General features: G+C 44.6%; 2 protein-coding genes across 2 annotated transcripts; both read right to left on the bottom strand.

The window, feature by feature from the left end:
- Positions 1 to 9,777: 9,777 nt before the first annotated feature.
- Positions 9,778 to 10,544, bottom strand: LOC147642881 (uncharacterized). Its single transcript, XM_086837984.1, has 2 exons — positions 10,480 to 10,544; positions 9,778 to 10,405 (listed from the first exon to the last, which is right to left on the bottom strand). Exons 1-2 carry the CDS (start codon positions 10,542 to 10,544, stop codon positions 9,778 to 9,780), a joined length of 693 nt encoding a protein of 230 aa, XP_086694110.1.
- Positions 10,545 to 11,679: 1,135 nt separating this feature from the next.
- Positions 11,680 to 21,813, bottom strand: LOC147642880 (uncharacterized). Its single transcript, XM_086837983.1, is given in 5 exon segments — positions 11,680 to 12,142; positions 12,208 to 12,311; positions 19,398 to 20,518; positions 20,776 to 21,331; positions 21,430 to 21,813. Coding segments are annotated over 5 exon segments (2,628 nt in total).
- Positions 21,814 to 22,969: the final 1,156 nt, after the last annotated feature.

Genomic DNA, 22,969 nt, shown 5'->3' with positions numbered 1-22,969 from the left:
GATAGGGTGATCTAGCCGATATACTGTGAAAACAGCTGGAAAAACTTCAGAGCTCAGAATCTCTGGCTTTAACCGGAGGCTATCAGAATACAAGTTAGAAAGCTTACTACGTAAGCCTTTTGCATTCTAATAGGATATACCTAGGAAGTAGGTTAGTTTTTTGGGTCGGGATTTGAAGACCTGGGAAGAGTTATTCCTACAGGCTGCTTTTTCTTTTTCTTCGCTTCGAACTCCTTAACAACAATGTACTTTGGCCAGAAGTTGGGAGAGCAAATAGTGTTAAAGAGCTCGTTAGGGACATTTATTTTGAAAGATAAAATGTCTTTAGCGTAAGAAACTTTAAACTTTTCCACCTTTATCTTAATTTTTTCGGCTCTGGTGTTGCCTTTTATACAGGCGAGAACATCTTCCGATGTTTGATCATGGAAGAGCCGCGAAACAAAAATATGTATCGTCGGTGGAGCCGCTATAATTGCTTTTGGCAAGGCAATTTGGTTATCTGCAGTGCCATTGTCGGCCGGTATTTCGGGCCTAACACCCTAGGCAGATATGTCATTATACACGGGACTTTGAGGGGTCAATATTTGCGACCCCCCTAGGGGACAAAATAGAAATCACCGGCGAGGAGCCTCCTTCATTGCGTTGCAAACTTCTGACTGAAATTATAATACCCTGCAAGGGTATAAAGACAACAGAGCTATAAAGATAAGAATTCACTTCTTATCTTTGGTCACATCGAGAGCGTGGGAGATAAGATATGAAGCGCAGCGGCACAGCGAAAGCGAGAGTGCGGGAGAGCGTGGGAGATATATACTTTAAACGTTTAGCTGTTGCGGGGCAAACAAAAGCAAAACGAAGAAGGCACAAAAAGGAATACAAAATATGCAAAAGCTAGCACTAGCAGCACAACTAAATCGGGAAATAAAACCAATTATAAACACAAGTCAGAATAGCTTCATGAACACGCGAAGTGAACGGGAAGTTATTGACACAAAATAGAAAATTTAAGTTAACCCCGGTGGATATTTGCAAACTTTACCACAAAACGAGAACGCAAGAAAAAACATGTCCGTTCACTTGGAATGATGAATCTAGTCATGGAAGCTGTAACCTGTAGAACCATCAACACCGAATCTGAAAATAAGTAAACACTCATAAACATGTGAGAGTGCTTCACAAACCTCATCTTTTTTTGTAAGTTATTTTGAGCTTCATTTTCGATGTAAGCTATTCCAACTGCCTTACATGAACTGTTTTGAAATGTGCGGGTTAGATATCGAACCCATTTCGTTTGTTTAATTATATATTTATGTTATGCTGTTTAGTTGGCCTATAGCCAGCATCCTTATAATTTACTTTTGGACGCTCTTATTTAGTTGGTGACTCATTTTAAATAAACATCCTTTATCCTCAAATTGCCGGCTTGCCACATAGCGTGTGTTTTACAAGAGCATCCCAGCAAATGGTTATGAATATAAAAAATATAACATTTAATTTTATTTTAATATTTTTTTTTTAATATTTACTGGGTGAATTTTTCATCATAGTAAACTTTCGAAAATATGTAGTGTCGTAAGGGATCAAATCCAGACCAGACTTCAAAAAGTAAAGCGTGGCCAAGATCATACGTTGCTAGTCAAATTAAAAAAAAAGGAACAAAAAGTTTCAAAAACAGTTAGTTGTGGGAGAATAAGGATACTATTAGTAATAACTTTTCATTTTAACCCTTTTGCAACTTTGTGCCATTACTTAGCTGTAATCCACAGAACATTAACAAATTTGTTAGTTTAAAGCTTAAAAATACCCATATAAAAAGTTAAGGTTGCACTATAAGACATAAAAATCAAAACACGTAAACTAAGATACATTTATAAATACGTTTAATTTGTATTGTCAGACATACAATTACCTTTGGTAGTTCCAAAAAAGTCACACTGAAAGTTCGCGAATATTTCCCGCCATCTCACCCTCGTTGTGACATATAATACTACTGAAACGAGACTCGCCTCTCTAGTTTGTTTCCTTATTTTCCTACAGTGTGTGCCTTGCGTTTGCGTTGGTGTCACACCCGAGGATGAGCGTCGTTCTTGTATCCTCGACATCACACTCGTGAATGCTTTGGTTTTTCGTGGGCTATGTACCCGGAGGCTATGCGTATAACTGTCCCGTCCGTTGCTTTAAACCTGAGTTGGGATAGATAAGTGCGTCAAGGCTGTTTTCAACGAGCTGGTGGATGGTGTTGTATATCCTTTGACCATGGTTCAATGGTTCTTGACCATGGTTTAATGGTTCTTAAACTAGACTGATATCGATGTCCTTCTATTGGAGAAGAACTGCAAGATTCGATGAAGTGTGCGAGCTATGCATATTGGGGGTTTTGCCGTCTATGCATTGTTTAAGGCTAATGCCTACAAATCAGAGTAAAACTATTCAATTGTTTAGAAATCCGTGAGGATGCTCGTCGGTTCAGCCCATCATTAACACCAAAGATTTTCCACAAATATCTGTGCCTTTATCACAACGGGGCTAATATTGCTGCGGATCAAATATTTATGCTTATTTTATTTATTATATTTTAAGTACAAATTTGATGGTTAATTAAATGGCTGTTACGTTCTTACTATAACTATTATTAAGTTAATAATTTGTTTTTGTATGTGTACGGAGCAGACCGCTAGCAGGTGTATGGCTGCACCTGCCACGCTCTTAGCTTTTCTCTTTCGTTATCTATTTCTCTATCTGTTCTTCTTCTGTCGCCTTATCTTTATGCTAAGCTACATTGTAAGCGTTTTTATATATGGTAAAGTCAAGCATTCGATCGGTAGTTGCAGCTCCGACCAGAGAAGTGAAAACGAAATACACAGCATTTAATCAACCTAATTCGAGCGTTAGTTATTATTGCTTAAGGGTCGCGCTTAAGCGTCGTAAATAGCGCCTATTGAACATATATATATATATATAAATGCATATATAGCATAGACGCGCGTGTACCAAAACTTCCCTGATTCGAGGTAGACAATTACAACAACAACATTGTCGAGGTTCCGTTGCATCTCGGTGACGCTGATTAACCTCTAACTTTGCGCGGTGAAAACTAAACGGGTTCATACATACCGAAGCGGTCAGACATTTTTCTTTTATAAATTCTTTTCGCGTGAGAAAATAAAAAGTCTAACACGGAAAACTCGGTTCAGCATCAAAATGACCCGCCAAGCGACGTGGACTTCTACCGAGCCAAAGCCCAATACCTTTTGCGGCAATTGAGATTGATGAATTATTATATAAACCCGGAGACTGTAGATCAGTTTGATGAAGCTGATTTACTGGCACGACTGGAGTGGATTAATTCCATAAACCTGGCCTTTGATTCCGCACAGACTTCGCTGGAAAAATTGGACTTTGTGGAGATAGAGAGCGACCAGCGAATCGAATTCTCCACGGCATTCATGGATGTGAAGGCGAAGATAAATCGAGGTTTAGCGACGCTTCGCAAATCGCAATTGCCGGCTGCAACCGCTGCAAATTCAACATCCATCGACATTATTAATCATCCGAATCTTTCTTTCCGATCTAGGAAGCCTCGATTGCCAATTTTGGAGATAGCTCGGTTCCATGGATCCTATTTCGATTGGCCGGATTTTATTGCGACGTTCAGCACGGTCATCGGAAATGATGACGAGCTAAGTGATATTGAAAAATTACAATATCTAAGGTCAAGTTTAGGTGGTCGCTTGAGCCCTCGAATGCCAATTATAAAAAGGCTTTGGATTTACTTACAAATCGATTCGATAATAAAGTTCTACATTTTGAGGCACACGTACAGGCAATATTTGGGTTAAAAGGTGTCGAGAAGGGATCAGCCAAGGGTCTTCGGGAGTTAAGCGATTGCATGAATTCGCATCTGCGAGCAATCCGTACCCTGGCCACTACGCAACAAATCTTGGACGGATTGCTGATTCACATAGTCGCACGGAAGCTCGATCAGAGGACGCGGGAAAAATGGGAAGAGGAGTTGTCCATTAACGATCTATCTACGTGGGATTCTATGGAGTCGTTCTTGCAGAGGAGGTGTAGGATGAGGGAAAATTCGGATCAAGCCTTGGTAACGCAAACACTAAGCCGGCAGGTGGGAAAAGCCCTGCATAGGTATAGCCTTATTGCTTCAGCTGGTAGCCCAAATCTTCCGCTATGTAGGTTTTGTGAGGCGAGGGATCATTATTTGCCAAAATGCTCTCGATTTTTAAATTTGAGTCCGCATGTTCCATTTAGACAAGTAAAGAAGTTGCACCTGTGCCTCAACTGTTTGCGCAAGGGGCATAGTTTGCAGCACTGCAAGTCAACGCACTGTCAATTGAAGCACCACTCATTGTTGCATTTTAATCAATACCCATCTGTACCATCCACCGCATCATCTCTATCATCCGATCGACTTCTCAACTCTAGCCATCAACATCTTCATCAGCATTAGCATAATTTTCGCGTTCATCGAACCCTCCACCAAAACCCACAAATATTCTGCCCATTGATTACGTGTTGCTTCCAACCGCTATTATATGTGTGAGAAATAAGGCTGGAGAATTTATGCCTTGCCGAGCAATTTTAGACTCGGCGTCGCAGCTAAACTTCATAACTTCTCGCCTAGCAAACAAACTACATTTGAATTATCGAAAGTTGCATACCCTAGTCTCTGGGATTGGGGAATCCTCTCTGAATTCCGATAAGGCAGTCGACATTGTAGCGCAATCCCGGGATGCAGGCTATCGTGCCTCATTCTCCGCGGTTGTGACTAATAGTATTACTGAGTATCAGCCCCATTCGAGCGTTAGTTATTATTGCTTAAGGGTGGCAAATTCGTTGTCTTCCCCACAAACAGTATGTTTGTTCAAATTTACATGTTTTTAAGTTCTTTTATGCGCCAACTGTTGACAACTGCTGTCGTTATCGACAGTCCTCAGTGACGTAGTGAATGCACCATTCCTCGCTTGTAATTCTCCTCAGGAAGTAAGATTGGAAAGATTCGATCTTCTGCAGGTTTGTTTTGCACGCTATACTGTAAATGGGTAGGCAGCACTTCTAGATGGGAGAAAAAATGGATTGGTAAATCCTTTTCTGATTTTCCAGACTGAGCTTGCTCCTCGAGCCGGTAAGGTAACGTACTCGTTTTGCAGCTTCTTCCAGTTTGTCCATGGTTTTCTTGTGTGTCGGCGATTGAGGTAGGTGAACTGGTTGTGCTGCGGGAGAAACTGGCCATAAAAGAAGAATCCGAAGCTAGTCTCTCTTCTTAGCGCGTATGTGATTTTTGTGCAGTTCTCAGGACTATTAGTCACGTTCCAGCTGCACGCAAAGTTCCCAAAATTCTTCAGGAGTTCTTGAAGAGGGTCAGTGGCCTTATATACACATTCGGATCTGGAGAGTTGGGCAGTGTCGTCCAGTGTCGTCAGTGTGACCTTAGAATTCTTCAGCGAATCGTAGAGCGTGAAGTGGCTCTACAGGACAGGTCCCAGCACTGTGCTTTGTGGGACTTCAGACCTAATGGTCCTGGAGTATGAGCTGATTCTATCCAACCAATTTGCCATGCCAAAAGTCCTTTAAGCAGTCCCACCTACGATACATATATTTGTTTCGCGGCTCTCTCCTGCTTTAACATCGAAAGAAGTTATCGCTTTTATTTAAGGCAAAACCAGAGTAAAAACAAAATAAAATAAAAATAAAATTAGTTCAAATTTTATTATGCTAAGGACTATGTTGTTTTCAAAGAGTGCGAAGCTAAGTTAAAGAAAAAGTGGTAGGAATAATATTTCCTAGTCCCGATTAGACTACTGTGCCTTCTACGTCTTCAAAAAACTCCCCACCGCTCTATCCATGTCCTATCAGAATGCAAGAAGCTTACGTAGTAAAATTCCTAACATGTATTCTGATAGTATTTTGTTTGCTTCTGAGTTTATTGTGTTCACAAAAACTTGTTTTTGTGTGTTTTCTACCGAATATTGGCTAGATCGGCCTCTTCAGACGTTTGGGTGGTGTTCTCATAGCTTTTAACTCCATACTCGCATCATAATTATTCATTTTTGAGAAATGCAACGATGTTGGATTCTTCTGTGAAGATCTATTCGAAAACGGACTATTTGGTAGTCCTATGGGATTTTATCATCCCTGGGGCTATTTTGCTTTCAAATAATTCCACAAATACAGCTTTTACGGCAGTCAGCCTATAGGGTACATAGGGGGATCAACGGATGACCGTGTCATCTGCCATAACTGTGTACACCATCGGTAGTGCGACTATACTCTCCAAGTGAGGGCGGCTGGAAGCAGGTTCCCAGAAGAGGTTCGACCGGAGATGGTGACCAATTCTACTCGGGCGGACTTAGGCAAGTCTTTAATCAGCCTCCCCTCAAGTCAAGTGTGTGACGCGACCTGTGTACACTGACGTCCTGGTTCGCAGCTGAGGGGGGGGGGGGTTAATCAAGCTGTGTCTGTACGGAGCCTTCCCAGGGCCAGGCAACCCTGCGGTCGACCTGTCTTCAAAGCCCCAAACCCCCTCTGGTCCGCTGCGCTTGCCAGCACTTCCCAATCTAAGCACATAGGTGATGCTCAGCTGGGCACATCCTCAGAGATGGCGAAAATCTGAAGCGCAGCTGGCACGGTTCAGCTGATCTTACGATCCTTCTAAGGAAGAGGGATATCGACACCGGTTTTATACAGGAACCTTGGACCAGGGACGGGCAAGTCGCTGGACTAAGGATCCAAGGATACACACTACTGTGCACATACTCGAATGGTAGGTCGAGAGCTTGCATAGTAATTAAGAATCATTTTAATGCTTTTCTCTGTCCCAATCTCAGCACACCTGACCTAGCAGTGGCCAGATTCGTAGCGGCGGATGGGAGCGGAGTCACTACAGCATCGGCGTACATGGCCCATGACGAGCCGGCCCCGCCTGAGCCGGTAGTCAAGCTGCTGCAATGGGCGGAAGTGATGAAGATGACTGGTGCTCGGGTGTGATGCGAATGCGAGGCACACGCTCTGGGGGAGTTCGGAGACAAACGATAGAGGTGAGTCACTCTTTGATAATATTATTTTTAGAAATGTTACGATATGTAATAAGGGTAATACGCCGACCTTCATCTTTCCGAGCACGGAAAATTTTGTTGGGAAGAGGTGTTAGATCTCACCTTACTAATATAACAGAATAATTACAGGGTCGAGAACTGGAGGGTTTCGACAGAGCACTCCTTCTCAGACCATAGGTACATTTTCTTTGAAATAACGACACCAGTTAAGAAACATGTGCCAAGAAGAAACCCCCGAAAGACGGATTGGGACAAATTCAGCGAAATTGTTCAATCCAAAGTAAACGGCAGGAGGATCAAGATCTTATCCAATGTAAAGGCACTCGACAAGGTGGTAAAGGAGCTAACGAATATCCTGAACAACGCCTTCAAAGAGACTTGTAAACTAACATTCTCGAAGAAGCAATACTCACCGTGGTTGACAAAGGAACTAAGAGAGCTCAGAAAGAGCGCGAGAAAGTCCTTCAACAACAGCAATGTAGCCCGGGACTGGGGAACATATAAAGAAGCACAAAAAATTTTCAAGAAGGCAGTATACAAGGCCAAGAAAGAGTCCTGGCAAAACTACTGCGAGTCACTAGAAGGCATAAAGGACACGGCGACAGTAAGCAAAATTCTCGCCAAAGGGCACATAAGCCCTACCCTGATCAACAGATCAGACGGTTCTGCTACGACGACAATTGAAGAGTCACTAGAGCTACTAGTTGACACCCACATCCTAGGAAGCCTAAGAGTGAGCTCGGAACTCGAGGAGGGAACGTACGCTCAAATGGACACGCCAACGAAAGACATCATTACCACTGAGCGAATTCTTGTTTATAATTATATACTATTGCTCTGAATTTAATTATTTTGTATGTAATTATAAATTATTTTCTTCTTTTTAGTTCGGGTGTTTTTTTAGTTTTTCAAACTATTATTTCTTTCTTCTCCTCTTTGTGACTAGAGCGTGCACAAGCACCTGCACTCAAAACAAAATCGAAACAAAATCAGCCACGTACAACTTTAAAGAAATAAATTCCGAGAACCGAGGATTAAAAATTATCCAAAAATTTTTTAAATTACTGCTAAACGACCTAAACACTGGTTAGTTTTTTATAGCTGATTTTCAGCTAGTATTTTCTTGAGTGTTTCTGTTTGTTGGCGTGTTTTTTTTTTGTGCTCACATTCCTTCAGCGATCATCCGTCGTATTAAGGAAGCTAGAGTCGAGGCAGGTCTGCCGATTGCAACCAATTGTGAACTAATCCGTTCCATAGGCGTATAGCTAATTTCATTAGCTTTTTGTGTTTTTTCTCGCTAAGTTTAAAATATTTTTTTCTCTGCTACTTTATGCTTTTAGCTAATTTTTAAAGCAATTTTTAACTTTACATAATTTTTTTCATTGGCAATTTTTTTTTTGGTTTCTATCTCATTTCTTCTTATAAAAAAAGAGAAAAGCTATTTGTCTTTTTTTTTTTTGGGTTTCTAGCTAATTTTTTTTATTAAAAAAAAGAAAGGCTTTTTTATTTAATTTATTGGAGTTGTACCTTTTTTTATAAAAATGAATGCTCAGCTGGTCAGCTAGAACAGAGTCGTTGACCGTAGTCACGTTGATAACAAGGCTCCGGCCAAATTGCTAACCTAGCAATGGGCCGTATACTAGTGCACAGACGGCGGGCACTGCATATTTGCGTGGCCGTTGTGACCTTTGTTAATTATAAGTTTATTTCTTTACTTAAGTCTTTTTCCAAATCACTGGAATAAAGAGCTAATGCTCGCGAACATTACTCAGGTCATAGCCTCTGTTTAGGGGGGCGATCCTGCCCGCAAAGATTCCTTATCGGACCCGTCAGGGTTGAAAATGCAAAGGCGGGGGCGTCGTGGTAGGTATTTCAGCGTCGGCTTTTATTCGCTGCTTACATGATACTAAAACTTAACTTAGAACCGAGCTTCTGAACTCCTTGCCTCGTTAAAGCGAGAGTAGGGTTTCAACAGGGTCGTTGCAGCTATGACTGATGGCAGGCTCCAGACACGACCCAACCGTGTCGAAGGTGCGCGCTTCGGTGTCAATCCGTACCAGCGCGATCGGAAGGACATTGACGCTGTGTCGCTGCAGCAGCGATGACAGCGTCGGCGCTGAGGCCGCACTGTGCGAGCGTCCCTGGCAAATGATGGACTGTTGCCTTTGCTCGACGGACGATGATGTAGGGGCGGGGGTCGACCGTGGGGTAGCTGCAGATTGCCGAGAAGGGCCGACGGCGTCCCGAGACCGGCGCGCACTCTGACGCAGCTCTCGCGGAGCCAGTGGTCGCTCGGATAGGTGAAGCAGTGTGTGATGGTCCGGCCACACGTTTTGCAGCAGTCACCTTTCCGACTCGCTCCGTTAGAATGCTCGTTAGCCAAACAGCTGGGACAGTATCGGTTAGCGAGGACCGCTTCTCAGAACTCAGGCACAGAAAACGACGGCATCTTCGTAGTGGGTGAATCCCCCTGAAGATTTGGCAACAGTTGCACAATATACCTCGAGTACATCTGCTTTCTTGTGGCGATGCGTGGACGCGGAGGCATCGTGCTGGGTATGACAGCCGGAATGATGAATAACATTGAAGGAAGTAGCATGAGTGCGAATTTCGTATTGGAACTACGGCTTATGACTACGAGACAGTACATAACGTCGAACCATTGGGCAGGCGGAAGCGTCCATCGGAAGGAGGACAGCTTTGGCTACAGGGCGCGTAAGCAGCCCCCGCGCAGTGCGGATGTCGACCACACGAACACGGCCGTCGGATCCTGGAAACACGCCATCGATTCCTTAACAACCACCATTTCCCTGACACGGAGGTATCTTGAAGGAGCTCGCCACTTATCCCGTTTATGAAGCTCCTTGAGGTACTCTTCTTTCCACTGCAGCCGAAATTGATGCTGGAGAGCCTTCAAGTGCTGCCACCGATTAATCATGGACGTCGTGCCCCCCTTTATTTCGGGTCCCACAGTGGCTAGGAGGGGCCCTCCAACAGGAAAGTGTCCAGGAGTAAATGCCAGCAAGTCGGCGGGGTCTTCGGACATGGGAGCAATCGGTCGCGTGGACAGCTCTTCAAACGTGCATTTGCGGGTGGCCGTGGACTTATAGAACAGGGTCTTAAAGGTCTTGACGCCTGCCTCCCACAGGCCTCCCATGTGGGGGGCTCCCGGAGGAATGAAATGCCAGAGAAGCTGTTGATGGCAATAGGCGCTTGTCACAGCCCCTTTCAGGATTTGGAGAAAATCACGAGAGAGGAGGGCAGCCGTTCCTACAAAGGGCTTTCCGTTGTCCGATTGAACTTGGCGGGGACATCCTCTGCGGGACACGAAACTGGCGAAAGCGGCGAGAAATTTCTCGGTAAATAGATGGCCTTAGTGGCGGAGAACACGAACACTAGAACATACCCTTTTGTAATCAGATAGACTCGGCACGTGTAGTTCTTGATGTCGAAGAGGCCGAGGTAGTCCATACCGGTGTAGGTGAAGGGATGAGTGAACGACGTCCTCTCCTTAGGCAACTATCCCATGAGTTGCGTTTGCACCTTCTACTTGTGGATGACACACACCTTGCACGAATAGATGACCGATTTGACCAAATTCCTTACCCTCGGAATCCAGAATTTGGAATGGATCAGACGGATTGTCAGCTGATTACCGCCGTGTAGCGTTATGCGATGCGTAAAGTGGACAAAAAGGCGAGACAGATGGCAGTTCTATGGGATGATTATACGGTGCCGCTCGTCACATTGGAGAATGTCTAAGGCCGAGACCCGTCCGCAGGCTCTCCTGAGCCCCTGCTAATCAAGGGACGGGTTCAAATTTAGAATAGGACTGGATGCTGGTAATGAACGCTTTTGGCATAAGCAGCTAATCTCGGAGTAAAAACGTGGCGTGACAGCTACCAGGAGACGTTCGTCCGTCGCGATTTTAGTGGCGGTCAGGGGATCCTCAGGTGGAACCTCGCTCCACCGAGTGCGCTGAATGAAGCGATGGACAAAGGCGAGGACCCGCTACGCCTTGTCGAGTGTGGAGAACCGCTGCAGAATATCTTCTGGGGGAGCCTTCGCGGCATGGACCTTGACAACTCGCTTCTCGAGCTTAGTCACGGGAGAACCACTGCCTTGATTGGGCCACTCGCAGCGAGGCCTCTGCATCCAGGCGGGACCGTGCCACCACAACTGACTGGCCGCGAGGTCTTGGAACGTTACCCCCGTCTAGCGAGATCTGTCGGGTTCTGGTCGGAGCGAACATGTGCCCATCTCTCCACCTCGGTCAGCTGGGTAATCTTCGTCACCCGGTTGGCCACGAACGTTGTCCAGTGACACGCTGGTTTGTGCAACCAGGCGAGGACAATTGTCGAGTCGGTCCAGCAGTGCAGGTTGACTGCCGGCCCTGGCATTTTGGGAAGAACGGCATTAGCCATTTCGGATAACAATAAGGCCCCGCACAACTCCAGCCGAGGGAATGACACCGTTCTGAATGGGGACACTCGAGTCCTTGCCGTTAGCAAGTTCGCCATGACCGTGGACCCAACCTCCACGCGGACATAAATGGCTGCGCCGTACGCCTTTTCCGAAGCGTCGCAGAACCCATGGTGCTCGATGTTCAGATGTGGTCGAAACTCGACCCATCGAGGAATGCGGACTTGTTCGAGCGCGGAGTAATTCCCCACAAACTCAACCCATCGTTGAGAGAGATCTTGAGGAAGGACGCCTGGAGCCAAATGTCCTGCATGAGCATCTTCGTTCGCACAATAAAGGGGTCGAGCCAACCCGCTGGGTCGAACAACTTGGCAATCTGGGATAGGACCTGGCGCTTCGTGAATGACGATCCCGTGGTCACTTTCGGCGGAATGAAATAGAACTCGTCCGTCGTCGCTCTACATCGTATTCCAAGAGTCTTGGCCGTGTTTTCGGCGTCTATTTCAAGGAAGTCGACCCGGAGGTAATGGTCGCTCGGAATGTCGGTCAGAACCGCCTTGCAATTGGAATTCCATTTCCTGAGTGGGGCCCTGGGTTCGGCAGGACTGCGGACTCGCGGACTGCCTTCTGCGCCCCAATTTTGGAGTCTGCCCCCGTTAGAACGTCGTCGACATACATAAATTGTCGGATAACTTAACTAGCCTGCGGATACCTCGACTCTTCGTCGTCGGCTAGCTGTTGCAGGAAACGCATCGCAAGGAATGGGGCGCAATTGACTCCAAAGATGACGGTTTTTAGCTTATAGTTGCAGATTTGCTAAGGGACATGTTAAACTTAACTGCTTAGTGAACAACATCGTTTTACAAAATGTGCTGTTCTGTAAAGACACACCGCACAATTCAGATGTTGGAATGTCCTTCGGTTTTTGTCCGGATGGCTTCAAAGTAATTAAAAATAGTAACCTGGTGTTTAAAGGGATGTGTGGGAATAATTTACTTGTAGGTATTGTAAAATTGTATTTAAATTGTAAAGCATTAAATGATGCAGAATATTGATTGTGGCATAAAAAGTAAGGTCATGCATGTGTTGAAAAATTTCTATAAATGTAAAGAGATGAAGTCTTTGAAGTTTTAAAACTTATATAAAACGGGCGGCTGAATAGATATATAAATTACTAGCTGTACCCTGCCACGTTTCTCTGTGTCATATTGTGGTTAAGAGGGCACTTCTGAATACATTAAGGTTATGGCAAAAGCATCTTCCTGGCATAAGGTGAAGAAGGCAGTCAGAGTTGTCGTAGGCGGATTCAGGACTCTTTCTTGCACATTTAGTTCTGTGAAATAGACACGTTGACCATTCTCCAAATTGACTGCCAAGTGAACTACAGCTGGATAGCGTTCATGAATTGGGAATGAAAAAATTCGCCATGCAGCCTCGTTGCTGCTTACGTACCTTCCAGCCTGGTATTGATGGATTTCATCGACAACTCGTACTGCATTGCTGTCACCATTTTATGTCTGAACACCAAAAACTTCCATATCGCTGCCTTTATTCACGTACTTGCAGTTATATTTAATCGATTTCACGGAATTGCAATATTCTACGTTGATGTGCGCTTTGTATGATTTTGACAATAGTGGTGAGTATGGAACCACCCAACGATTGTCTACATCAATATCACCAATTCTCATGTTTGAAGTTGCCGAAGTCCCTCCATCTTCAGTTGACCGTCTCCTATACAGAGGATATCCATCGTCCCCTGTTACGGTGTTGGCTGTAAATGCTCGAGGATATCGCTTGGAACACTTCCCGTCTACCATTCATGGTGAACATGGGTTGAGGGTACCACAAGGGCCATGGATCATGTTCTTTATGACAACTTCATTGAAATCCGTATCAACCTCGGGTCCGTGGAATCTCAGCGCATATAACATCGTCGATTTCGTCTGGAGTAATTTTATCATACAGCCAAATCAGTATATGCGCATGCGGCAATCCTTTCTTCTGCCATTCTACTGAATACATCCAGCACCGCACAGATCCAAAAACTCCATGTTTCACAATGAAATCCATCAGTGACTTGAGCTTTTGTCTGAAAACACGGGCTGTGATGTTATGCCTATCCCTATATGATTGTCAGGGAAATTACAGCTGTACTATCTCGTCCCAAGCTGGATTGCATGAGAAGGTGATAAATAAATCTGGACGGCCGTAGCTACGAACATATGCCATGGCATCTTGAGCATATTTGTGCATGTGGCGTGGACTACCTATGTATGAGGATGGCAAAATCGTGAGCTTTCCAACGTTGGTTGTATTACGGTCATTCATCACAGCATCCCGCAAATGGATATATTCCTCGGACCGAAGTTTCGTCTGATTCAATCGAAGGAGCCTGACAGTATATGCAGACCTGATGCATCCGGCCAATAACGACATTGCGATTCGAGCTGTAACCAACAGTTGTATTATATCTGAATGCAAGACGATTGTATTGCAGGTTTTGATCTGCTGCAAACTGTAAATGCGCTTCAGCTACCCTTGCCCTGTCGTGTTCATTATTTTGAGAGTGAATCAAATCGATTGCTGCAGAACGCGACTGCCTAACTCTCAATCGTTTTCTCTCAAGCCTATCTGCTCATCCTTCTGCTGATTCCTCGTTGTCCATCTGCATTGCTTTCAGCCGCTCAGTCTCTCGGATGGAGGCGCGTTCTTCGTCAGTCATATTCGTAATCTTACATCTGTTTGCTTCTGTATTGCGAGTACGACGACCCAAACTCGGCTTCTTGGGTGGCATGACTTCGATTCTTACTGAACCTGAAGAAGAAAATAAAATTTTCATCTCCAATTTCTTCTTTCAATATGTTTTGAATGTTTGACAGGAAATGCTTTGATTCAGCTGGCTGCCTGTAGAGGGCGCAGCAGTAGGGGCACGGGGAAACGATAAAAAAATTGATATATTCGCAACCGCAGATAAGCTATCAACATCAGAAGTAGACAATAACCGAGCTGGAACCTCAACGTATGTTGTGTAAAAATTTGGGCTTAAACGGTTCAGAACTTTTCAAGTCTATGAAGGAAGTAGACACGAACAGAGCATTTTTATATATATAGATTTACTTTCCTTGTCCGTAGCCGGCTGGCTGCCGAATCAATTAGTTTGTCTTCCTTTTTAGCCGAGTGGCTGGCTCCCTTACGCTGCTGCTGCGACAACTGAAATTATGGTGAGAAGGTAACTGCCCTCTTAAGCCTCTGGTCTTAAGCTCAGTAGGCGTTTTTCAAAATAATAAAAGAGGCGATGGCGTGAGTAATGTTCGCGAGCATAAGCTCTTTATTCAAGTAAATAGGAAACAAGACCGAAGTTAAGAAATAAACTTATAGCTAACAAAGCAAATATGCTGTCCCTTCCGTCTGTGCACGAGCATCCGGTTCATTGCTAGGTCAGCAATTTACCCGGAGCTTTTTTGTCAACGTGACTATGGTCAACGACTCTGGTCTGGTTGACAACTGCTTACTATTCCCCTTTCTAAGTTAAGGCCGCCCTCGACCGTTTGTAAATCAGCTTTGTTTGGACTGCGGGTTTCTTTGCCAATATTGCTGCGAGACGTGTTTGGATCTCTTCTCTGAACTGTTCAATAGGGGGAAGCTGGCTGCCCCTGGAGCTCTCTTCTGGGTATTATTATGGTTGAAGAAGAGTGTGTCAATTTTCATGGCCTGTTTGTCAAAGGTGATGAGGTGTGTGTCATGAGTCCAGGATTTTTTCCCATTGTCCCCTCGAACTTTGGCCGACCTGTCGTTGATTATTGTATTCGCTTCGTCTACTTAGGTTATCGGGTGTAAGTGGCTTCAAGGTGTAATAAACAAATGAATAAAAATACATAGAGAACATGGCAGTGGCTAGTAAAATCAACTCTGTGGTATCGCTTATACCTTTGTCAATCTCAATGCAATAATAGTTCTAGCATGGTGCCGTACAAGCGTTCCAACTATCCGTTAGATACACTGTGTAAAGGTAGTGAATTTGCGATATTAACTCCAAAGTAGTTATTAAGCATGGCCGAGATCGTATGCGAATTCAATAAAGGTTCATTGTCACAATAGATCGTTTTGGCTTTTGGAAAATAGTTCGTTAGCTACAACGGCACTGGTTTGAGGTCCTCAATTGTTCTAGAGGGAGTAGGTTGCACGACTGCGAGCTTTGAGAATTTATCGATGCTTGTCAGGAAGTATTTAGTGTCCGTTGAGAAGATATCACACGGTTATTGCAATGCCAGAATTTAGTATCTGGGAATTACCAAACCAATTTATCCTATATTATTTCTAGCTTGTGCAGATCGTAATGAATGGCATATACGCCTTTGGGGACTATGGTGTCCTCGAGCTCCTCAAGTAGCGATTCCGTGCATGTGAAGTCAATATTGTGCGTCTCTTGTTTCCAAAGAGCACGAAGCTGCACTTAGACGGAAAGCGTGCTTCCTCCAGAGTTATCTGGTTATGAAAGCAGTTCAATGGTTTATCCGTGGATTCGAGTGTATGTATGAGCGACACTTTACTGTGAATGGTGGCCGCACACGAATAAGCTTCTTCCGCCCACATAACGTTAAGTTGCTGTCTGGAGAGGGCATCCGCGACGAGATTCTCTTTGCCGGGCTTTTAAAACATTTTTGCGCCGGACTCGTCGATGCGAGCTTTTCATTGCTTGATTTTCGCATTCGGATTGGATTACGATACTGCGAATGTTAATGGCTGGTGGTCGGTGAAGATATTTATATCTTTAACCGCATATAAATAGTGCCGTAGTTTGGATAAAGCCCATACAATGGCTAATAACTCCCTCTCATTTGTGGCGTAGTTTATTTCTCAGTCTTTTAACGTTCTTGAAATTATCGTAATGGGGCGTCCTTCTTCTGATAGGACTGCACCAATACCAAAGGCAGAGGCGTCTGTCTTTAGATCGAACGCCTTTTTGTAATCGCTTGTTGCGCATTTCAGAGAACTGTACCGGAATATTTTGTGACTTGTGCCTACTAACACTTCCGTTTTCGCCCTTTAATATATCAGGAACAGGCCTTACTATTGCTGCGAAGTTCTTAATGAAACTTCGGTAGTAACTGGCTAGACCTAGAAACGACCAAACCGAAAACATTTTTTGGTTCCGGAAATTCTTTTATGGCCTTCACCTTCTCTGGGCCTGTTGTTGCACTATTACAAGTGACTACAAACACAAGGAAACTCACACTTTTCTTAAAAAAGGTGGATTTTCAACCGAAACTCTCATGTTTGATTCATATAGGCTCTTTAATACAAAATCTACGTGCTTGATGTGAGAGTCTTCATCTTTTGAGAATATGATTATGTTATCGAAGTAAACATAGCAAAGTTTTCCAATTTGCTCCCGCAGGATGTCGTCAATTGTACTTTGAAAAATGCTTGCTGCAATTTTGAGGCCAAAAATGTCTTCGGAACTCATATTTTCCGCTATTTACGGAAAACGAGGATTTTTCTCTATCGCGTTCAGCGAGGGTAATTTTGTGGTAACCTGACTTAAGGTCCAAAGTGGTGAAATACCTGGCCTTGCCTAAGTTCCCCAATATCATGGAAATATTCGGGATAGGTTACTTGTCAGCCACAGTTTTTTCATTAAGCTTGCAAAAGTCGATTACATGTCGCATGTTCTTATTATCCATCTCATCAGTGCCCTTCTTTTCTACCACCCATAGTGAATTATTGAATAGAGTCTCATTAGGGTCCGCAAAGGTTTTCTTTCCGCTTTTTAGCATTTTCATGAAAGCTTCTTGAACGAGAGAAGGTGCATCAGTATGGAAATCTATTTGCTCTACCTCGGTGCCAAATTTTAGATGGCCAGAAGCTAGGAAAAGTGAGTCCCCTGCCTTTTTTAAAAGGCCAAGTCCGGTTAATTCGTTAAAAGAAGACAGGTCCGGTTTATAAAGAACGTAGCCTTCGAATTAAATATCGACACGAAGCATCTACATCTTAGGATTTACATCCATTGGTTCTTGGGTATCGTAAAGTGCAGGCTTCTACCAAACTTATCAAACTCTTTATTTGCCTGGGTCCTTATCTTCCTGGCTTTTTGCAAACGTCGTTCCGAAGATGTATCTTTCGTGGTTTGATACCACTTCTTGTGCCAGGGCCAGAGCCCATGCCATGTCTTTCGGCTTTGCCGTAAAGGCTGCGCTTAAGGCCTGAAATGAATACGCGCTAAGCGTCTTCACGAAAACTGTCGAAAAAGGTTCTGGCCACCGACGGCTCATATAACAAATTGACTTTATTCGTCAACAAGGTGAGTTTTTTCTCAACCTCTTCATAATGTTGTATTAAAGGGTACCTAATTCTTGTTCGACGACATGCATTGGGCGTTTATCGCTATATGTAAAATCGAGGCGACTTATGATCGCATCAAAGTTGAGTACTGTTCCGAATGACGACAGTATAGCGTCGGAGGGTCCCCTAACCTTGCTTCTGATGATTATCACTGCTTGGTAGTCTGAGTATTGGGGTTGAGGTGTGGAGCCGTCTCTCACACTCGGGCTCTGAGTCGCTTGAGTGTTGCTTTATTGCTCTATATTAGAGAATCGGATTACTCATGGGCAGCTGAAACTGCACTGAAATCCGTACGCGTAAGCAAAAGTTCTACACAAAGACGAAGACCAAACATTTTGGGGGTCGTATTTCCTTGCTATAAGCGGAGCAACAAAAACAACGGCAGTGTCAGCAGGGTGACAATGTATGCACCGCAGCATAAACGTTTATGGAGTACACAGTGATCAAAAGCTTTAAACTGTTAGGGGAGAGAGCGATGAGCCGTTACACAGAGAGAAAATTATGAGCGATAAAAAATTTTAATGCGCCCTATAACTAATAGATTATATTTTGCTGATTTAATTTTTCCGCAGGGAAGATAATGTGAAAGAATATTAAAATATTTATTTATCAAATTCTGGGATTATTGGGTTAATCTCCTCCACCGGACACAATTAAAAATGAAATAAACTCATTGTGGCCGTCAAATTAAATACTGAGATTCTTTAAAAAACTCACTTCACACTCATTTATTTGTACCTGTTTAATGCACAAGGCGTTTTTTGTGCTGCATGAGATATCAGGTTGGGAGGTGCATAAACTAATTGCAATTTATTAACCAAAGACCAAAAGACAACCGTTTCGAGCAATCTAAAATCAGCAACTGACCTTTATTAACAGCAGCAGAACAAGAGAACAGAGATTTGGTAACTTCATGTTACTGAGCTTTTGTTTACATTGTATATTCAAAGAGAAACGGTTCGGGAGATGCGAATTTACAGAGTTTGACCGAACATCCCGGCCGCCTTGAAAGTATCATCTTTCAACTAGATTGTGATGCAATGGGGATTACTGCCAGCTTATGCACAGGTCGGCAGCATACACCAGTGCTAGTTCGAATGTGGGCCACTCGGATTAGCCCATCCTGTCCGGGAATAACGGTCTCAGTGCGCCCAATCTTCCATCGCTAAGGAGGAAGATTGTCGTCGTGGATGATAACCATAGTGTTCGCCTTGATGTTTGGCGATGGTGTTGTCCATTTGGTCCGAGCGCGTAGTTTTTGTAGATAGTCGAGTGACCACCGACGCCAAAACTCTTGCTTTCTTGCAGTCACGGCGTCGAACCGTTCCAGCCTGGTCGCATGTGTTAACGAGACGGACCTGGAAGGGAGCGAAGAGACTTTCCAAGCAAGAAGTGCCCTGGGATAAGTGCAAAAAAATCGTTGGGATCTGGAGATAGCGGAGATAACGGACGCGAGTTAGGAATCGCTTCAATTTCTGCGGTTATTGTGCTGAGTTCCTCGAAGCTGAATCTTGAATTCATCAACGTCATGTAGAGCAGACCTTTCGCGCTTTTCACCGCCGCTTCCCAAAGGCCTCCAAAGTGAGCAGCTCTGGGAGGGGTGAAATGGAAGGCTATGAAATCGGTTGACAAATAAGGTGAAATGAACTCTTGCGTGGCTTCGTTTTCAAGAAACTCTCGTAGTTCTTGAAGATGGTTGGCAGCTCCGACGAAGTTGGTTCCGTTATCGCAGTAGATGACTGGGATCGACCGCCGGGCGATCATCCGTTTGAGTGCTGCAAGAAATGCCTTGGTGGACAAATCCGAGACAACTTCTATGTGGACTGTTTTAGATGCCAAACAAATAAAGACAGCGAGGTATGACTTGGTTGGACCCTTTCCTCTGATCCGAAGATACGTGTTGAATGGTCCGCAGAAGTCGACGTCACACTTCTGAAACGGTTGCTGCAGCAGGACTCGTTCTAGAGGAAGCGATCCCATGAGTTGGTTCTCTAGTTTGGGCCTGAACCGAAGGCAGGTGATGCAGGAGCGCACCACTCGACGAGCTAGATCCCTGGAATTGATGATCCAGTACTCCAGACGGATGAGAGCGACTAGAGCCTTACGACCTGCGTGACAATTCCTCAGATGCAAGTGTCGAACATAAATCCAAGCAAAGTGCGATTTGCTTGGTAGAAGCAGCGGATGCAGCTCAGATTCAGGGATATCAGCGTTCTGTAGTCGTCCTCCAACTCTGACGAGAGCATATCCTGATGAGCTGTCGAGAAATGGAGTTAAATATTTTAGCTGACTTGTAAATGGTTTAGCCTTCTGCAGTGAGCGAAAGTCTTCAGAGAAGAACTATTTCTGCATGTTGTAGACGATGCTGAATAATGCGCGGCGAAGTTCTTCCGGCGTTAGCGATGGATCGACACCTTTGACTCCTCTTGACATGTAGGCGAAGCGAAAAACGTATGCGATGGTGCGAATGCAGCGAGTATATGAACTAATGTGAGTTAACTGTTGAAGAACATGATTGTTGATCACAGTAGTGCTGAATGTGCTTCTACGTTGCTCTGCCTTGATAGTAGCTGGATCGATATCGATGATTTGCGGTGTGGTTGGCCATTTTTTCTTAACAGGAGCTACTCTCGACTTAGCAGTCAACAGATGCACTGCGATAACTCCCGTCGACGTTTCTGACCGTAGATAAAAGCAGCATCCGTAAGCTCTGATTGATGAATTACAAAATCCATGAAGTTGAAGTGATCGAATCTTGTGTTGGAGGCAGTAGCGGGGAATCGACAAAATTGAGACAGTTTCGAATGACTCTAGGCATTTGCTCCAGGCCGTGTGTATGTTTTCTGGAACGCTATCGCCCCATGACAGGCGACAACAACAAGCGGTGCGAGCAATCCAAGCGGGTCGAACAAGGTGGATGCAATGGACAAAATACTTCTTTTGGTGACTCTCGATGACTCATTCTTTGCTATGAACTTGAAGAACAGTGTATCCATGTGCTGATTCCAGTTCACGCCTAGAGCGCTGGATAATCCCTCTCCACACGAATTGAGTTCCTTAGCTGCGTGATTTTCCATAAATTCAGAGTGGTTTGAATGCCGTTTGGTAAGCGGGAAATGTCCCCGTCGAAGAATTTCTGTGACTTGATCCTTGATAATGCGAAGTGTCGCTATGTCGTCTGCACCCGTGAGTAAGTCATAAACATAAAAGGACATCTTTATGATGGTGGCGCCGATTGGAAAGTCGATTCTGTGGACATCGGCCAGATGGTTTAGGCTGCGTGTTACCAAAAATGGGGCTGCTGCAGTGCCGTAGGTCACTGTATTTAGTTGATACGTGCGCATCGTGTCTTCTGGAAATGCTCTCCAAAGGATGTATTGGTATTTGCGATCAACAAAATCGAGATTTACTTGCCTGTACATCTTGGTCACATATGCAGTGATGACGTACCGATAGAGTCTGAACTTTAGAAGCTGTAGGTACAACTCCTCCTGGAGTGTTGGGCCGACGCATAGCAAATCGTTAAGCGATGTTTGATTTGAAGTCCGACATGAGGCATCAAATACTACCCTGAGCTTGGTAGACTCACTGCTGGGTTTAGGGACGCAGTGATGGGGGATGTAATAAGCGGCTCTTTCAATTTAGGATGACTAACTGGGGACATGTGACCCAATTTTTCATACTCTTCCATAAAGTCGCAGTATTGCTGACGAAGCGCTGGAGCTTTCGATAGACGACGTTCCATGCTCAAAAACCGACGACGGGCGATATCAAACGAATCTCCCAATCTGCTTGGGTCATCCTTGAATGGGAGTTTGACGACAATCCTACCAGTGCTGTCGAGGCGAGTGGTCTTTTCGTACTGTTTCTCGCAACTGGAATGTTCCAGGTTCTGCAATGGTGTCGAGTCGACCGCTTCCAGCTCCCATAGACGTTTGAGATTGACATCAATTGACCTTGCGTTTAAAGCCATGCAAGTGGAAACTTCTATTGATCCGCTTTGTTGAAGTCATCCAGTCACCACCCAGCCAAATAGAGTTTTCTGCAGCAGCGGGCCTCGAGGTCCCAGCCTTATTTGCCCTATTGACAAGGCGTCGAAGATGGCTTCCGTTCCCAGAAGCATGTCGACGTGACGAGCTTGGTAGAATTTTTCATCAGCGAGAAGCGTGTTTTCTGGCAAATTCCAAGATGAAATGTCAATGGCGAGATCAGGCTGTTATGAAATCCGTGGCGTAATACAAAGATCTGCGGAGAGTACGAAAGATGACATGCGAGATTTAATAGATGCGGTTGAGCAATATTTAATATCTGTTTGCGAATGGCCGATGCTTCGAATTTGCACTGGATGTCTTTCCCTTCGTAGACGAAGCCGTTGTGCAAAATTGTCCGTAACGAAGTTTTTTTGGGAGCAGGAATCAAGAAGAGCTCTTCCAGGTCTATATGTTCCAAATGCATCCTTTGCGAGAACCATCGCAGTGGCAAGTAAAACCTGTGATTTCTGACCGGAATGTGAGTGGGTTGCTGCTTCCAATGGTAGTGCGGTTGGGACCGGTTGATGCGAGCGAGACACGTTCAGTGAATGGTTGTTGTGCAATAAGGTATGATGTGCCTTGTGGCAGGTGCGACAGCCATTTTTCGATGGGCAGTTTGAGAGTTGGTGACCACTACACAGGCAATTCTGGCAGAGACGATGTAATTTAGCGACGTCAAATCGCGCAATTGGACTGAGGTCCCTAAATTTATCACAATTCAGCAATTTGTGCGAGGGTGCTAGGCAGTGTACACATGGTACGTTGGTTAGCGAAAACGACGAGTTGTGAGATATAATTGGGGGACGAGTCGATCTTGACCGCTCGGATCCATGGGGTTGCCCAGAAGACAAGAGAAACTGGCACTGGCGTTCAAGCAGCTGGGTACACAGGCTCCAGGATGGTAGAGTGAGATAATCCTGGGATTCGTTCCATTTGGTTTTGGTCTGTTGGTCGCACTTATCCATGACCACGTAAATGAGCATTGCCTCAGAAATTTGGGCATCCGAGCCTAACGATGAGAGGGAACTATATAACGCGGATGCGTTGTCAATTAAGCTGCGGAGCTGTTGGGCATTTCCTGAGGCAGCTGGCTGCAGT

Source organism: Drosophila serrata, unplaced genomic scaffold, assembly GCF_035046125.1.
Source record: "Drosophila serrata isolate PLE 108 unplaced genomic scaffold, ASM3504612v1 contig_338, whole genome shotgun sequence".
NCBI classification, from domain to species: domain Eukaryota; kingdom Metazoa; phylum Arthropoda; class Insecta; order Diptera; family Drosophilidae; genus Drosophila; species Drosophila serrata.
Note: the sequence above shows the minus strand (reverse complement) of the source record. Positions and strands in the feature narration are given on the sequence as shown.